The sequence below is a fragment of the Dreissena polymorpha genome, chromosome 10 (assembly GCF_020536995.1).
Source record: "Dreissena polymorpha isolate Duluth1 chromosome 10, UMN_Dpol_1.0, whole genome shotgun sequence".
NCBI lineage: Eukaryota > Metazoa > Mollusca > Bivalvia > Myida > Dreissenidae > Dreissena > Dreissena polymorpha.
The window spans coordinates 55,645,636-55,664,578 of record NC_068364.1 but is presented as its reverse complement, the minus strand read 5'-3'; the positions used below and the strand labels follow the sequence as shown (position 1 = coordinate 55,664,578).

General features: G+C 38.6%; 1 protein-coding gene across 1 annotated transcript in view; it reads right to left on the bottom strand.

Annotated features, from left to right (window-relative positions):
- LOC127848452 (muscle-specific protein 300 kDa-like) overlaps positions 1–18,943 on the bottom strand; it is a 44,518-nt gene that overhangs the window by 4,959 nt on the left and 20,616 nt on the right. The window contains exons 2-8 of the mRNA XM_052380919.1: positions 15,659–15,796; positions 12,989–13,300; positions 11,173–11,454; positions 10,583–10,882; positions 5,544–5,861; positions 4,917–5,240; positions 4,266–4,415 (exon numbers count right to left, since the gene is read on the bottom strand). Coding sequence (XP_052236879.1) covers positions 4,266–4,415; positions 4,917–5,240; positions 5,544–5,861; positions 10,583–10,882; positions 11,173–11,454; positions 12,989–13,300; positions 15,659–15,760 — 1,788 coding nt within the window. The 5' untranslated portion in view covers positions 15,761–15,796. The remainder of the gene's footprint in view (positions 1–4,265; positions 4,416–4,916; positions 5,241–5,543; positions 5,862–10,582; positions 10,883–11,172; positions 11,455–12,988; positions 13,301–15,658; positions 15,797–18,943) is intronic.

Genomic DNA, 18,943 nt, shown 5'->3' with positions numbered 1-18,943 from the left:
AGAAAAAAAACAAGAAACCGTCGGAGACAGGTGATGCTCCCCAAAAGCTTTTTTGTCACAAAATTGCACTATATATTCAGATAAAAGGAAACGTCTTGAGGGCACAGTAGTTGGGGGGACAAGAATATTTTTATATTAAATTTCAAAGGGCCATAACTCTGTGAAAAATCATTCGACCAGAACCCGCTGATAATATGCACATCCCCTCTTGGTAGTGAAGCTTCCTATAAAGTTTCATTGAATTCCGGTCATGAGTTGCTGAGAAATAGCCCAGACAAGAATTCCATTATATGTACAGTTAATGGAAAATTTCAAAGGGCCATAACTCTGTGAAAAATCATCCGACCAGAACCCGCTGATAATATGCACATCTCCTCTTGGTAGTGAAGCTTCCCATAAAGTTTCATTGAATTCCGGTCATTAGTTGCTGAGAAATAGCCCGGACAAGAATTGCTCTATATGTACAGTTAATGGAAAATTTCAAAGGGACATAACTATGTGAAAAATCATCCAACCAGAACCCGCTGATAATATGCACATTTCCTCTTGGTAGTGAAGCTTCCCATAAAGTTTAATTGAATTCCGGTCATAAGTTGCTGAGAAATAGCCCGGACAAGAATTGCACTATATGTACAGTTAATTGAAAATTTCGAGGGCCATAACTCTGTGAAAAATCATCCGACCAGAACCCGCTGATAATATGCACATCTCCTCTTGGTAGTGAAGCTTTCCATAAAGTTTCATTGAATTCTGGTCATAAGTTGCTGAGAAATAGCCCGGACAAGAATTGCACTATATGTACAGTTAATAGAAAATTTCAAAGGGCCATAACTCTGTGAAAAATCATCCGACCAGAACCTGCTGATAATGAGCACATCTCCTCTTGGTAGTGAAGCTTCCCATAAAGTTTCATTGAAAACCGGTCATTAGTTGCTGAGAAATAGCCCTGACAAAAATTGTGCACGGACGGACACACGGACACACGGACGGACGGACAGACAGACGAAGCGGCGTCTATGTGCTCCCACAAATATTTTTTGGGAGAGCATAAAAAGTCTGATAAAGAAAGACAACTCAAAATCAAAATGTGCATTGCTACTGATTGTTCATAGTTACATAGTTGTTTCAAATTCAATCTATTTTTAGTTGTGGCGACCCTTGACCCTGGAGATATTGATGTAATTCTTTTTGGCGACAAACCGTCCAATAATGGTGAACAAATGTGCCAAATGATTTTAAAATGTCACAATGAATGACATAGTTATGGCCCAGACAAGCTCATTTATGGCCATTTTTGACCTTCAAACTCAAATTGTGACCTTGACCTTGGAGATATCGACGTGATTCTTTCGCGCGACACACCGTCTAATGTATTATGGTGAACAAATGTGGCAAATGATTTTAAAATCTCACAATGAATCACAAAGTAATGGCCCGGACAAGCTCATTTATGGCCATTTTTGACCTTCAAACACAAATTGTGACCTTGCCCTTAGAGATATTGACGTAATTCTTTCGCGCGACACACCGTCTAATGATGGTGAACAAATGTGCCAAATGAATTTAAAATCTGACAATGAACGACAAAGTTATGGTCAGGAAAAACTCATTTATGGCCATTTTTGACCTTCAAACTCAAATTGTGACCTTGACCTTGGAGATACCGATGTAATTCTTTCGCGCGACACACCGTCTAATGATGGTGAACAAATGTACCAAATGATTTTAAAATCTGACAATGAACGACACAATTATGGCCTGGACAAGCTTGTTCCGCCCCCAGCCCGCCAGCTGACATCGCCAATCTAATAACCAGTTTTTTCCTTCGGAAAACCAGGTTAATAACCAAAAGATATAAACATTCATGTCTAACAAAAAAAGCAATTAAACACATTGAATATAAACTTGTTAAGTATTTATTCACTTACAAGAGGCAAGACAAAACATTATTAATAACTTGTTCTTATTATAGAATGGTATATCTGTAAGTGGCTCATTGTTGGCGCCATTCAAAGTTTTGAATGTTGTCAAGTTGACTGTGCATCAGTTATGATCCTGTGGGCTTTTCTCACAATCCTACCCTTTTTAACTTAAACTTGTGTACAATATATTGTCAATAATAATAAGCGTGCACCAGGATACAGTTGGGGGGAGGGGGTTGCATATAAAAAAGTAAAAGATCCTCATGCACCATTCTAATTAATAATAAATGAAAAAAAAGTTACAAAAAGTTGAAAGGATCATGCTAAATGTAGCTGCAGTTAAGACCACAGGTGCCATAACGCTGAACATTTTGCCACCTTTGTTTAGTGGTTCCCAACCCTGATTTGAGATTTAATTGCTGAAATAATAGTGAAAGTTAGGACTATTCTACGAGAACCAAGCTGTTTTGTTTTTTTGCAAAGCATTTCATGATTAGAATAACAGCAAAACTGGTGTGAAATACCTATGCTTTAACATAATTAAAACTCTATGACAGTTCATGTAAACAATACTTCATGTACGAAGCACAGTGGCCTATAACTAAATCTGCTAAGCAATGACGATACATGAGACAATACTAATGAAATTTCAATCCATTCACTTGCAAATCAAACAGGCAAAACATATGATTTGAAGAACAACATTTTTATATTTGTTATGTTCCATGCAGTAATTTCAAATACTAGCTATACAATTAATCTACCTGTTTAATAAGACTTTAATTTTCATTCAACATGACTATTACAGCAATAGCAGAAAAAAGGGTTCAGACTTTTATTGGGGAAGTCAATTAACCATGTCTATGTTAACATTATCATATAACATTTGAAACTAGAGCTTTGTCACAGACGTGACAAGTACCCCCACATGCCGCATTGTCACATAATATTTTGCATGTCGTCTTCACAAAAAACAGCGGACAACATGCTCATTTTTTAAAACGCACTAAGTGACCCCTTGACCTAGTTTTTGACCCAGAAAGGCCCATGCTCTAACTTGGCCTTAAGATCATCTCCATAAAACTTCTGACCAAGTTTGGTGAAGATCGGATGTAAACTACTTGAATTAGAGAGCGGAAACCATGCTGAATGTTAAAAAAACGCACTAAGTGACCACGTGACCTAGTTTTAGGCCCGGCATAACCCATGTTCAAACTTGACCTAGAGATCATTTAGATAAAACTTGTGACCAAGTTTGGTGAAGATTGGATGAAAACTACTTGAATTAGAGAGCGGACAACATTGTGATGTTTAAAACGCCCTAAGTGACCCCGTGACCTTGTTTTTGACCCGGCATGACCCATATTCAAACTTGCTCTAGACATTATCAAGATACAACTTCTGACCAATTTTGGTGAAGATTGGATAAAAACTACTTGAATAAGAGAGCGGACAACATGGTGAGGTTTAAAACACACTTAGTACCCCGTGACCTAGTTTTTGACCCGGCATGGCCCATGTTCCAACTTGACCTACACATCATCTAGTTACAACTTCTGACCAAGTGTGGTGAAGATTGGTTTTAAACTACTTGAAATAGAGAGCGGACACCATGCTCAATGTGTAAAAAGTGACCTAGTTTTTGACCCGGCAAGGCCCATGTTCGAATTTGGCCTAGACATCATCTAGATACAACTTCTGACCAAGTTTGGTGAAGATCGGATGAAAACTACTTGAATTAGAGAGCGGACAACATGCTGAATGTTTAAAACGCACTAAGTGACCCCGTGACCTAGTTTTTGACCCGGCAAGGCCCATGTTCGAACTTGGCCTAAAGATCATCTAGATACAACTTCTGACCAAATTTGGTGAAGATCGGATGAAAACTGCTTGAAATAGAGAGCGGACAACATGCTGAATATTTAAAACGCACCAAGTGACCCCGTGACCTAGTTTTTGACCCGACAAGGCCCATGTTCAAACTTTGCCTAGACATCATGTAGATACAACTTCTGACCAAGTGTGGTGAAGATCGGATGAAAACTACTTGAAATAGAGAGCGGACACTTAATATGCACCGACCGACAGACCGACAAACAAGCTCACTCCTATATACCTTCCCAAACTTCGTTTGTGGGGGTGTAAAGACTTAAGTTGAACGATATCAAAACTTCATAAATTGTATTTGTCATTTTGCAAAAGAAAACAAACATGTGCATATCAGGACAATTTTCTCCCTTATCTCAGAAAATTCAAATAGAAATTGAAATATATTATTCCTCAACATGAAAATCTGTCCAGTTTTCTGCCTGCTACTCATACTTAACATGCACACTCTCATACATGGAACCTGTGGTTCAATTCTTCCACTGCGCCGTCTGTTACTGAGAAGTCAATATTCTCGAGTTTGGGCTTCGATGATTCAACCTTCTGGTGCACCTTGTTCTTGCTGTCCAGTATAGACTTCTGATAGGTGATCTCAGAGAAAAAGGCCTGCAAAAGCAGTTAGTTAACGTATATGATATTAACTGAATACAAATATTTGGGAACAATACAAGTTACAATACTGGCACTTATTACAAGTAAAAACCCAAATTATGATCGACTAAGCTTTCCAAGGAAGGGCAATAACTTTCCAAAACCACTTGTAAAGTGTTAACCTCCTGTGATATGACTACAATGCTGCTAAAAACTGCAAAACAAAAACAAGCCGAGCTGTGGGAAAACAGGACAAGTTCATGTGCGTTTAGTGTGTCATCCCAGATTAGCCTGTGCAGTCCACACAAGCTCATCAGGGACAATACTTTACGCTTTTATGGAATTTTTTGTTTAAAGAAAGTATGTTATTATGAAAAATCCAGTTTAAGGAGAAAGTTCGTAGCTGATTAGCTTGTGCAAACTTTAAAGGCAAATCCGGGATGAACTTTACTCACATGCATTTAGCCCTCTTTTCCCAGAACATGCCTACATTTATTCTCAAATAGGCTCGACTACCTTGTGTTTCTCCAGCCACTGTTCCGTCTCCTCCTGGGTCCCGTCCAGTTTGTGTGACTCGAGCAGAGCCTCCCCGCGACTCAGCCACGTGTCCAGGTCCATCAGACCGTTCTCCAGGGACTCTATGTTAGGCAACACGGCCTTCACATTCTTGGTCTTCTCTTGGATCTCCTTGCGCAGTCGCACGATGACCTCTTTCTGGATGTTCAGGGACTGAAGCATCTCGTTCACCACATCCTGGGAGCACTCTTTTACCAGGGACTGGGCGGTTTTTGTCGTGGTCTTGAAGTCGTTTTCGATGGCTGGTATCTGGTTGCTCAATGTCTGAAGGTATGTATGCACAATTTACAATTTTTATGCACTTCTGTGGCTAACAATAACAACATTAAGTATACTCTAAATAAAAAAAAAGCATAATTGGAAGCAGTCAATGCAACAAATGGTCAACGACAAAAGCCAGAAAGAGGTAATAAAACCTATATTTATTAAACCATTTATTTCATTTTCAAATTTAAACGATTTACCTTAAAATTATAACCTCTGCTTATTCATTAAATATTATAACCTCTGACTTCACAGCAAATTCCTATTCATGGATAACATTTAACTGTTCATACTGCAACATACCTCAAGGTCATTTAAATAATCTCGCAGCACAGCATGTTTGCAGGGGACTTCTCTTGCAAATAGCTCCTCAGCACCTTTTAACCACTGTGTCAGTTTAAGAAGACCATCATTGTAATCCTTGCGAGCTTTACCCACGACCTCTACTTTCTTGAAGTGCTGGAATGATTCTACAAGATCTTTCAACCTACGATTAACCATCAGCAGGGTCGTCTTGATTTCAGCAGCAACCGGCTCTTTTGTGGTCTCGATCAAGAAGTTTCCAGACTCAATCAGGATTTTATGTTTTTCTTCAAAGTTTGCAAGGTCGGCAAAAAATTGCTGAAAGAACAAGATGAAGCGTTCAATAAGTATTGCAGGATGCCCACTGTGAAAGCCTTTTCATGTCTGATTCTTTTGGCCTATCAGGGTAATTCTTTGTCCAAAATTAGGCCATATCAAATGTTAAAAGGTAAGGCAAGATGAGAGTGATGAGTGATAAATAGAGACGATCCCAAGATTTTGTGTCAGTAGAAAATATATTAAGGTAACGGTCATTTTGGTTTGAAAAAAAATGTTTGGCCTTCTGAATTTAAACAACATCATTCCAGTTATAAACATTAGAAAGTTAACAAGAAAACAAAACATACTAATGATATAACTGTATTTGTTGGACATCGTTCACCCAAGATGTTTGAACCCCAAACCAAATTGTAGCCACAAAAAAATTACACACACAGTTAACACGGTGCCTTTACCACGTGACTTTTTTAAGATCTCGGTTGGGAGAATAAAGCGCGACCCAGTTAACATTTTTAATGATGTCTTTTTACATATTTCACCATTTTTAATGGGACAAAGTGGAGAGCCCGCTCATTCGTGAGTGTTTTATATAAGTATCATGATCTTCTTAAACAAATAAGTATTTTTCAGCAAAGTACAACCGCGCGTTTGTAATATGAAGTCCCCACACTGATCCGACATATTTCTAACCGTTCAAACGCGCGGTTGCACTTTACTGAAACAAGAGCACCGCATAACGGGTGCCACGCTCGTCTGCGAACGCTAGTCAGAATTATTATTTTTTTAGAGGGCACAGTGACCTTGACCTTTGACCTAGTGTCCCAACAAGAGATGTGTTTGTCAGAAACACAATGCCCCCTACTGCGCCACTTTGAAATACAATTTCTATTTATCATTTGGCAGGTATAGACATCATCTCCCTTTAAAGCTTTATTACTTCCCTTGGATTTTGTCCAATCCAACCGGGGGGGGGGAGGTCTGTAGACAGTTAAAAATGACCAAGTCAGACATCACTGACAACCAAGGCCTGTGGTTTATCAAAGAGATCATAGCCAGAGTTCATCATGTATGCATTATATCATGACATAAGTCCACTGGTATTTAATGAAAACTAGCATTCACAAATTAGAACAGGTAAGAAATGATAATTATATCAAGAGATGTGTTTGTCAGAAACACAATGCCCCCTATTGCGCCGCTTTGAAATAAAATTGCTATTTATCATTTGGCAGGTATAGAAATCATCTCCCTTTAAAGCTTATAACTTCCCTTGAATTTTGTCCAATCCAACCGGGGGAGGGGGTGGGGGTCTCACAGTCAATTATGACCATGTCAGACATCACTGACACCCAAGGCCTGTGGTTTAAAAGAGATCATAGCCAGAGTTTTTTTCTTTTTATAGCCAGAGTTGATCATGTATCTATGGACCTTAGTCCACAGGTATGTAATGAACATCAAAGAAATTATAATTATATCATTGAAAAAAAAACCTTTGACAAATCAATCATTTGAGTTATAAATAATCAAAATAATAAATCTGTACAGTAACTGTGAAAATGACTTCAATTCTTGGTAAGGAAATATATAATATGAGATTTATAATTATATAAAATTCTTCCCTTGAAAATAATTGTCTACAGCAAATCTCTATTTTAGTAGCAAATAATTAAAAGCCACTACCGTGACTGTGATTGACCACTCGAAATGTGCAGCTGCATAAGATACACATGCATGCCAAATATATAAAGCGGCTATGTTCAATATTGAATAATTATCTCCCTTTTAAAGCTTATTACTTCCCTAAAATTTGTATTTTTTACCGTAGACCGCAAAGGATGACCTTGACCTTGACCTTTTACCACAATGAGTTTGTCAGAAACACAACGCCGCCTACTGCGCCGCTTTGATTTATTAAACAAAAATATATACGTGGGCAGGTCAGATAACTATGTCCATTTAAAGCTTATTACTTCCCTTGACTTTGTTTTTTTGACCCTAGACCTTGAAGGATGATGTTCACCTTGAAATTTGACCACTCAAAATGTGCAGGTTAATGAGATACACATGCATGCCAAATATCAAGGTGCTATCTTCAATATTTAAAAAGTTATGGCAAATGTTAAGGTTTTAGCACGACGCCTACTGCGGACGGCGGACATCGGACGGGGGACGACGAGCTGGCTATGACAATAGCTCGGGTTTTCTCCGAAAACAGCCTCGCTAAAAATACTTATTTGTTTCAAAAGATTATGATACCTGTAGAAAACTCGTACTCCTAAGCGGGCTCTCCACTTTATCCCATTAAAAATGGTGAGATATTTAAAAAGAGATCCTTAAAAATGTTAACTAAGTCGCGCTTTATTCTCCCAACACAGATCCGAAAAAGTAACGTGGTATAGGCACCGTGGTTAATGGAATACTAGTGGGCCTGAAAGGCCCAAAGTCGCTCACGTGAGATTCAAAGGAACTGACCTGTTCTGTGCAGCCCAAGATGTCATAAGAACAAAATGTTCTTACCAACTTTCATGACTAGTGAACACCCTGGCAGTCACGTTTTTCTACAGACCAGAAGCATTTTTATACACATCTAAGATATAATTTAAACAAATATTCTGACAAAGTTTCATGAAGATTCATGAAGCCATATAATCATAAATGCCCAGCCCTCTGGTGGCTATATTTTTTAAGCAACTGGAACCATTTTCAAACTTGTCCAAGATATAATTGGGGCAAATCTTCTGACAATGTTTCATGATGATCGGACAATAATTATGGCTTCTACAGTGTTAACAAGGTTTTACTATAGCTATGTAAGGAAAAATGCCACGCCCCCTTGGCGGCCATGTTTTTCCATCAACCCGTACCATTTTCGACCTCATCCAAGGCGTCATTGGGACAAACGTCTGACCAAGTTTCATGATGATCGGACAATAAATATGGCCTCTAGAGTGTTAATAAGGTTTTACTTAAGCAATAAATAGTTATATTAGGAAAAATTACCCGCCCCTTGGTGGCCATGTTTGTAAAACAACCGAAACCATTTTCGAACTCATCCAAGATATCATTGGGACAAATCTTCTGACAAAGTTTCATGAAGATCGGAAAATAAATGTGGCCTCTAGAGGATTAACAAGGTTTTACTATAGCCATATAAGGAAAATTGCCATGCCCCCTTGTGGCCATGTTTTTAAAACAACCAAAACCATTTTCGAACTCATACAAGATATCATTGGGACAAATCTTCTGACCAAGTTTCATGAAAATTGGAAAATAAATGTAGGCTCTAGAGAGTTAAGGTTTTACTATAGCCATATTAGGAAAAATGCCCCGCTCCCTGGCAGCCATGTTTTTCCACCAGCCGGCATCATTTTTTATCTCTTTCAAGATATTGTTGGGATGAATCTTCTGACCAAGTTTAATGAAGATCGGATAATAAATGTGGCCCCTATAGTGTTTACAAGATTTTACAATAGCCATATGAGGAAAAATGCCCCGCCACTTGGCAGCCATGTTTTTTTAAGCAAACGCAACCATTTTTAAACTGGTCCAACATTTTATTGGGATGAATCTTCTGACCAAGTTTCATCAAGATTGGACAAATGTGGCCTCTAGAGTGTTAACAATGTTTTACTAATGCCATATATAGCCATATAAGGTAAATTACCCCGTCCCCTGGTGGCCATGTTTTTCAAGCAAACGAAACCATTTTCAAACTCATCCAAGATAGCATCGGGACAAATCTTCTGACCAAGTTTCATGAAGATCGGAAAATAAATGTGACCTCTAGAGTGTTAACAAGGTTTTACTATAGCCATTTAAGGAAAAATGCCCCGCCCCCTAGCGGCCACGTTTTTCAACCAACCGGCATCATTTTTTAACTTGTCCAACATATTATTGGTGTGAATCTTCTGACCAAGTTTCATGAAGATCGGACAATAAATGCGGCTTCTAGAGTATAAAGAAGGTTTTACTATAGCCATTTAAGGAAAAATGCCCCGCCCCTTGGCAGCCATGTTTTTCAAGCAAACGTAACACTTTTCGAACTCATCCAAGATATCATTGAGACCAATCTTCTGACCAAATTTTTATGACGAGTGGACAATCAATGTGGCCTCTAGAGTATTAACAAGGAAAATGTTGACGCCGCACAGCGGATGACGGACAAAAGTCGATCACAAAAGCTCAGGTGAGCTTATAGAAGAATAATTATTTGAACTGAAACTTGTAAAGGTCTCATCTAAGAAAGCCAGAACTCTCAACAGGATTTTTAACAAGACGCAATAATTACATATGAAAACCAACACAAGCATTACAAAATCTTCTTTTCTAACAAAAACACAAAATTGGGATCATATTTGCAAAGCCCATGACACCATGTCATACAATTAGGGCTTTTCAACCTCAAAATAAGGTATTTTTTTCCAAAATTGATAGAGGAATTTCCCAATTTCCCAAATTGAAATTTTTTTATTTTTTTTTATATATTTTTTTAATTAAGACATATTGGGCATCTTCCAAATTGAGAGCAATGAGCTCTAATATGATTAAGAATGCACCACAATGTGTCTTTTAATACTTCTGCACAATGAAAAAGACCCTGTTTCAAAAACTTTTTAAAGAAACGGTCTTCTTAAAATGAGCAGTTATAGCGCATGAATTTCCCAATTTGAAAGGCTAGGGCCTCTTCCCAATTTCCTGATAAAAAGCCCTGTACAAGGAAGATTTAAACTAAAACTTATCAATCAATCACATTTGCCCACCTGTTTTTCGTCTGCAGATCTGGACATGACCCGCTCCCCATCATTCAGCAAGACCGTGAGCACGTCCACACACGCGTTGTATTTCCGCCAGCAATCTATCACCTCCTCCACCATCGACTGAACGCTCTTGATCTCCACTGAGACTTTCTTCCAGCGTCCATTCACCTCGTCAAAGTAAGCATTCATTTTCTCTGTCTCGGTCTTGTCATCGTTGGTTTTTCTGTATGCGTCTCCATTACGCTTGCAGGTCTCGTATGTTTGGTCATAGTTTTTGAATAGGTTCCCGGAATGTACAAAGTTCTGAAAACAAGTTAATCTTCAATCAAAGATTGTATGTATTACCCATTAGCATAAGTTTAATAATACATGACCCTCCCTCTGGCAAAATGGGACTTATTGCATGAGTGTTGTCCAAGATAAGACTGTGCAGTCCGTACGGCTTATCAGGGATGCATGTTCCGCCTAAACTGTATTTTTTGCTTTAAAGGACAGGCTTATCTCGGACATTTGGAGCAAACTGCATCACTTTGGGGAAATGTTCTCTAATATTAGGATCCCGCTAAAGAGGAAACAAGTCCCTAACATCTCACCTTATAATCAGCAAGTAGCGCTTCCACATTGGGTTGATGGCCATACTTGACGGTCCATATCTTGAGCTTGTTTTCTGAGGCCACAAGGAATGCCAGCAGCTGGTGCTTCATCTCCTCATATTCCAGCCTGCGCTCGCGCTGCGGGGCCATCGTGCAGACACGCGTCAGACGCTGGTGGAGGTTGTCCATCTGTGGGGCCGGGATTTGTGTACCCTCGAATTTTCCCGCACGACGCACTTGCTGGAAGAATGTCTTCTGGGGTTCCAGCTCTTTAAAGAATGTCTGAAAAAGGACAATAGTGAGAATTAATAATGTTAGTTTGCTAATAAAATACAACAGGGTTTTATGCATGTGCGTAAAGTGTTGTCTGAGATTAGCCTGTGCAGTCTGCAAAGGCTAATCAGGGATGACATTTTCTGCCTAAACTGGCTTTTTGTTAAGAAGAGACTTCCTTTTCAATGAAATATTCCCTGATAAGCCTGTGCAGACTGGACAGGCTAAACTTGAACGACACTTTAAGCACATGCTTTCAGCCCCTTTTCATTGAGGAATGTTATTTTTCCTCTACAATTTAAAGAGTTTCTTCAAAGAAAAACCAGTGAGGATCAATTAATATCTTAATAAATGAATTCAATAAAATCTTACCTAAACACATTTTTTGCATAAGAACAAATCACTGGACAGCTGACTACCAGCTTAATTATTCCATGAACTTTAAGGAGAAACCATAAATCTACACATCAAAGAATATCTGATGAAATGTTGCAAATTTAGTAATGAACCGAATTTGTCTATAATTTGACAGTACTACGAATACAGTTTTGCGATTTCACATACGGACTCCACTACCATAACAACTGATTCCTATGTAAATAGTCTAGGGTTAAATGACATCACCTAAGCCACCAAAATAATTATTTAACTAGAAATGTGTCACAGACACTGTCACTATCAAAATATAAAATTTATTCCAAATAAAAAAATATTCCTTCATATAGAAAGTTAAAACAAAAACTCATTCCAATAAGACAAATAGTTTTAAGTCCCAAAACCCAGACAACATACATTGTGCCCGTATACAGAACAGACATGTTTATATTTTATTTAATTTACTAAGTGAATTGTTGCTAGAAATAGTGGGACAATTAACATAAGATAATGTTACTACAAAGGAAAACCACCACAATGGAATTAACTTAAAATGCAAATGTGAAGACTTGATAAAATATTTATTTTAAATTGATGGTTATAAGACACCTCACCTCGTTGTTGCCATGATTACAAAATCCATTCAGGAAGTAACGCCAATCACAGGGCTACAATGTTGTTTTTACAAAAATATACACATACAACAAGATGAATGTAATTAAAAGATCATAAATTGTTTGTAATATTTGAAAATATGAGCACATCTTTATTCAACACACAATTCTATTGTCATACCAAAACAATAGCAGTGCAAACGGAACCATAAATTAATCATAGCTTTAACTTAACTTTACAATATGTTAAATTATATGGTGGAATAATTTTCATAACATTTTTTTCTCTTGTGTTTTGCGTTACATTTTGTTCTCGTAAAATTCACTATATTTTGCATTTATAATATAACAAACAGGTCCATGAAGACATAACTGACTTTTTCAAACATGTATTGGTTGGTAAATAAAACGTTTATTCTGATTTGATCATAAATATGGATCATTCATAAAGACTCTTCATTTATGAATTCTTGATTGTTCAGACTTATTCCGTCAATCATTTTTCATCCAACAACAACATTCCAACCAACACAAAAAAAATAATATCTCCTCACCCTGTGATCCTGTAGTATTTTTCCCAGCTGCATTGCCATCTCATTGGGATCCTCTAAGAATTCTTTCTCAAGCTCCAGAATGTCCTCTGCCTGGTTCAACCAATCGCCAGACTTTCCGAGCTTTCCCGGCAGGCTCGCGTCCAATTTCCACAGCCAGAGACGCGTCTGTCGAGCCACTTTCTTCCAGGTCTCCTCAAGGGGTTTGAAGGTTTCCGGTGTTAATTTTACAGATTTTCCACTTCGGATTTTTTCGTCTTTTTTGTTATAAATATTCCCCCTTCTGTCCACTTCTGCTTTGAATGCCAAATAATCCTAAAATGTCAGACAAGATACATTTAACTTCAGCTTGTATTCATTTTTAAATATTTGCAACAGAATAAATACCCAAAACAATGGAGAATCTTAAAAGATATAACATCACTTCATTCAAGATGTGTTTCCAACAAATTCTATCCCTTCAAGACAGCCAGTGTTTAATTATTCAATGTTTCTCGAGATCTCCACGAGTATTGTGCAATAAATAGGCACCATTTGTTTTGATTACATTTGCTTTCTGCCAATACAGAATTTCATGTTGACTTCCTAATTACAAATCTCCATAATTGAGCTTATATCAATTAATATATGTTCAATTACTTGTAGCTCATAACTTTGAACAAACATAATAATTATCAAAATGGTAGATCAAAATGTATTCATTGTACTGAATGCCATGATACAAACACTTTTAATCCTTGCCACCTACTGGTAATTAAATTAAAATCTTCATTAGTGTAACTGGACTTTTATTATTACCAAAACAGCTGTAATTAAAACCCACGCCATTAATATTCTATAAAAAAAATGGAAGGAAATCATGATAACTCATTGCATGAGTTTCATTCGGGGAAAACTGGGCTTAATGCATGAGCGTTAAGTTTCGTCCCAGATTAGCCTGGGCAGTCCTCACACACTATTCAAAGACAACACTGATGCAGGTCAGTGACAGGCTGCTCTACGATAAAAAACAAGAAACCGTCGGAGACGGGTGATGCTCCCCAAAGGTTTTTTTTGTCACAATATTGCACTATATATTCAGACAAGAAAACGTCGGAGACGGGTGATGCTCCCCAAAGGTTTTTTTGTCACAATATTGCACTGTATATTCAGATAAAAGGAAACTTTTTGAGGGCACAGTAGTTGGAGGGGGGGACAAGAAGATTTTTATATAAAATTTCAAAGGGCCATAACTCTGTGAAAAATCATCCGACAAGAGTCCGCTGATAATATGCACATCTCCTCTTGGTAGTGAAGCTTCATATAAAGTTTCATTGAATTCCGGTCATTAGTTGCTGAGAAATAGCCGGGACAAGAATTGAAGTACATGTACAGTTAATGGAAAATTTCAAAGGGCCATAACTCCGTGAAAAATCTTCCGACCAGAACCCGCTGATAATATGCACATCTCCTCTTGGTAGTGAAGCTTCCCATAAAATTTCATTGAATTCCGTTCATTAGTTGCTGAGAAATAGCCCGGACAAGAATTGCACTAAATGTACTATTAATGGAAAATTTCAAAGGGCCATAACTCTGTGAAAAATCATTCGACCAGAACCCGCTGATAATGTGCACATCTCCTCTTGGTAGTGAAGCTTCCCATAAAGTTTCATTGAATTCCGGTCATTAGTTGCTGAGAAATTGCCGGTACAAGAATTGCACTACATGTACAGTTAATGGAAAATTTCAAAGGGCCATAACTCTGTGAAAAATCATCCCACCAGAACCCGCTGATAACATGCACATCTCCTCTTGGTAGTAAAGCTTCCCGTAAAGTTTCATTGAATTCCGGTCATTAGTTGCTGAGAAATAGCCCGGACAAGAATTGCACTATATGTACAGTTAATGGAAAATTTCAAAGGGCCATGACTCTGTGAAAAATCATCCGACCAGAACCCGCTGATAATATGCACATCTCCTCTTGGTAGTGAAGCTTCCCATAAAGTTCCATTGAATGCCGGTCATTAGTTGCTGAGAAATAGCCCGGACAAAAATTGCACTATATGTACAGTTAATGGAAAATTTCAAAGGGCCATAACTCTTCGAAAAATCATCCGACCAGAACCCGCTGATAATATGCACATGTCCTCTTGGTAGTGAAGCTTCCCATAAAGTTTCATTGAATTCCGGTCATTAGTTGCTGAGAAATAGCCCGGATAAATATTGAGTACGGACGGACACACGGATGGATGGACGGACGGACAGAAGAAGCGGCGACTTTATGCTCCCCCCAAAATTGTTTGGGGGAGCATTATAAAAGGAAACGTCTTAAGGGCACATTAGTTGGGGGGACAATAATTTTTTATAGAAAATTTCAAAGGGCCATAACTCTGTGAAAAATCATCCGACCAGAACCCGCTGATAATATGCACATCTCCTCTTGGTAGTGAAGCTTCCCATAAAGTTCCATTGAATTCCGGTCATTAGTTGCTGAGAAATAGCCCGGACAAAAATTGTGCACGGACGGACAGACAGAGGAAGCGGCGACTATATGCTCCCCCAAAATAAATTTTGGGGGAGCATGCAACTTTCCATAGCAGCAGAAAGTGTAATCCCTGATAAGCTTATGCAGACTGCACAGGGTAATCTGGGAGGACACTTTGCGTCCATGCATTTGTAACCATAGCAACTAACCATGTACTCCTGATGTAGGGGTGTAACAGGTTGCTCCACGATCTGCAGAACCTCTTCAGCCTCTGTTTGACACCAGGTCAGCAACTCATGGTAAACGGCCATCTCCTGCTCAGCAGGGGTCTTCTTCTTCTTTCGTAACTATGGAAAAGGGAGAGAGCGACTTATAATAGCGAGCCTTACCAGCCAGTTGGTACAATCCAATTATGGAAACAGAAAGAGTGTTAATGACATAATTGCACGTTTGGCGTGAGAAACTTGTCTAAACATTAAGACCATAAGAACATAAGGATATTTGGCATAAGAAACTTTTCTTAACTGAACTATTGAGCATATCGCATTATATCATTTGGTATAAGAAACTCTCATTAACAGAAAGATTGTGAGTGGCACATTTCATTTTGAAACTCAAAAACTTAAGTAAAACCGCAAACCAAAAGGAAAATTGTACTACTATTTCTAAGCATCATAGCCCCAAAAAATCACATTCCTGAATCCAATTATCACATATTAACAAATGACAGATATCTCATATTATTTTAACTTTTATAGAAACATAACAAAACTGTATAATTTGTCATAAATAAAACTACTACAAAACTAGTCTAAAAGTGCAATAATAGACTGAATCCTAAATTATGAATCGCACAATATAAACTCGTACAAATTTTGCACATCAGTTGGTGTCAATATAAGTTATTTATTTGTATTGAATATATATTGCATATTTCAAAATGTTATACAGATAATGTAATTGCAGTTATTATATTCTGTGAAAATGCCTGATTTTTTTTCTCTTTTTTTTATATTCATACAATACACTAAAGAATAAAAGGTTAGATGCTTGAAATACAAATAATGACATTAATGCCATGTCCTAAGGTTAATTTCAACTAACTATCCCTGGAAGCAAGCTGTTTAGAATTACCTGTATATTCTTAAAACAAGAAACAAATTAATGTAATGACAGTATACTGCAAATCAAGTCAATCAATAACATCATCAAATCATTGTCTTATCATGTTGTTTTCGTAAATATTATTCGAAATTGTTTTATTAGAGGCCGGGTTTTCATTGTACGCCAGCGTCGGTGTACCGATAGTATTCCGGGATAGTATATACTTTTCGGGCATATTTGTAAAGCCGTCAAGACCACGTGCTTAAGTAATGTTAACCTCCTGCCGGTGCAGCATACAATTTAACTTATTTATATTCTAATCTGTTTGATGATTACCGGTACTCATAAATGTATTTATTTTTTCTAGTTGAAACAGAATTAATTTGAAAGCAACTAATAGTATGACTAAGTAAATGAGGTGTTTATTGGATTGGTAGTATGTGTTTATTGTGTCTACAACAGACACGTGTTCTTCTGTAACACTAACCAATTTGATCACGAGGATTAATCGCAACTGATCGATTTTCAACTTTTAATGGCAAAGTGAAAAAACGAGGCTTCATGCTGGGTTTTATTTCTCTTTAAGTAATGCAGATGAACCTCGCTTCTGACCTAGTAAAGAGACTTTGGCAATTTGGATTAGAAAACACAGAGATAGCATCGGTATGACTCTTAAATTAAACCCCCTTCAACTTATTTCCTTAGCAGTAAAAATCAGTAAAAAGCGGCGGTGGGTCGGTTGAAGATAGAAGAATATTATAATTATACTATACAAGCATATGAACTAATCAATGCCTATCAATGAGGACGCACAAAGGAGATCCTTTAAATCTGTGCGGAAAGCTGAAAGTACGAGGAGGAAGGAAAGGGAGCGGTCCAAGAAGAGGTCGGCGTTCACGGCTAACCCATACAAGTTTGCGCGGAACCTTCTGGACAAGGAGCGGCCAGGAGCCCTCAAAACCCTCGAACCATTCCGATGCCAGTAGAAAAGATGCACTAGGTAGCTGTGATTGCATAGAACCAGCAGCATCTCCTGAGGTTGAACTCATTACTTCAGAGCCAACACTGGGGAAAGTAAAGGACGTCATCACGATTTGGTTCTGCTCCTGGACCTAACGCAATACCGCACTAAGTGTACAAGATGTGATCTCGTCCACTAAACAGGTTATGGAGACTCCTGAATGTGATATGGAGGAAAGGCTAGGTACCAGCAGCCTGTAAGGAAGCGGAAGGAATGTTCACACCCAAGGAAAATAATTCAAAGAACATTGACGAGTTCCGAACCATTACACTGCTAAACGTGGAAGGGAAGATTTCTTTGCTATCCTCGCCAGAAGACTTACGACTTACCTCACAGCCAACAAGTATATCAACACCTCTGTGCAGAAGGGAGGCGTTCCCGGTTTCTTCGGCTGTGTAGAGCACACCAGTGCGCTCACCCAACTGATACGAGAAGCAAAAGCAAGTAAGAAGGACCTTACTGTCGTCTGGCTTGACCTCGCCAATTCATATGGTTCCATCCCTAAAAAGTTGGTCTACACAGCCCTCCAACATTACCATGTCCCAGCCAGTACCCAGAAAATCATAACGAGCTACCTTGATGGTATCACACTCTGGTTCTCCGAGGGTGACCAGCTGACGGACTGGAAGAAATTGCAAAAAGGAATTGTGCTCGGGTGCATAGTTTCTGTAGTACTCTTCATCATGGGAAAGAATCTCCTGATCAACGCAACCCCCAGAGAGACACGCGGACTAAAGACGGAATCTGGCATCTATCATCCATCTAGTCGAGGCTTCATTGATGACCTCACTCTCACCACTACTACCAATGTATAGGAGAGATGGATGTTGACTGCCCTGGCAGACGTCGCTTCATGGACCAGGATCAAATTCAAGGCAGTAAAGTCCAGATCTATGATCATCAAGAAGGGCAAACCGACAGATAGATTCACCCTTCAAGTACAGAACGAGGAGATACCATCGATAATGAAGAGCCCTATCAAATGTCTACGGAAACGGTTAGATGCAAGCCTACAGGACAGCGACGATGTCAGAATGCTTGAAACACAGTCAGATGAGGGCCTGAATATGATAGACCGCAGCTACCTCCCTGGAAAGTTCAAAGCCTGGCTATACCAGCATGCCTTACTACCAATGCTCATCTTACCCATGATGTTGTATGAGGTATCTAGCTCAGTTATAAAAGCCTTAGAGAGGACCACCAGCCGACCGCTAAGGAAGTGGCTAGGAATACCTCCCAGTTTCTCCAGCGTAAGACTGTACGAAAAGAACAACAAGCTTCAATTCCCACAGTCCTCACTGGTGGAGGAATTCAAGACAGCCAAGACAAGACTGGTACTCACACTAAGAGACTCCCGGGATGCGCAGAT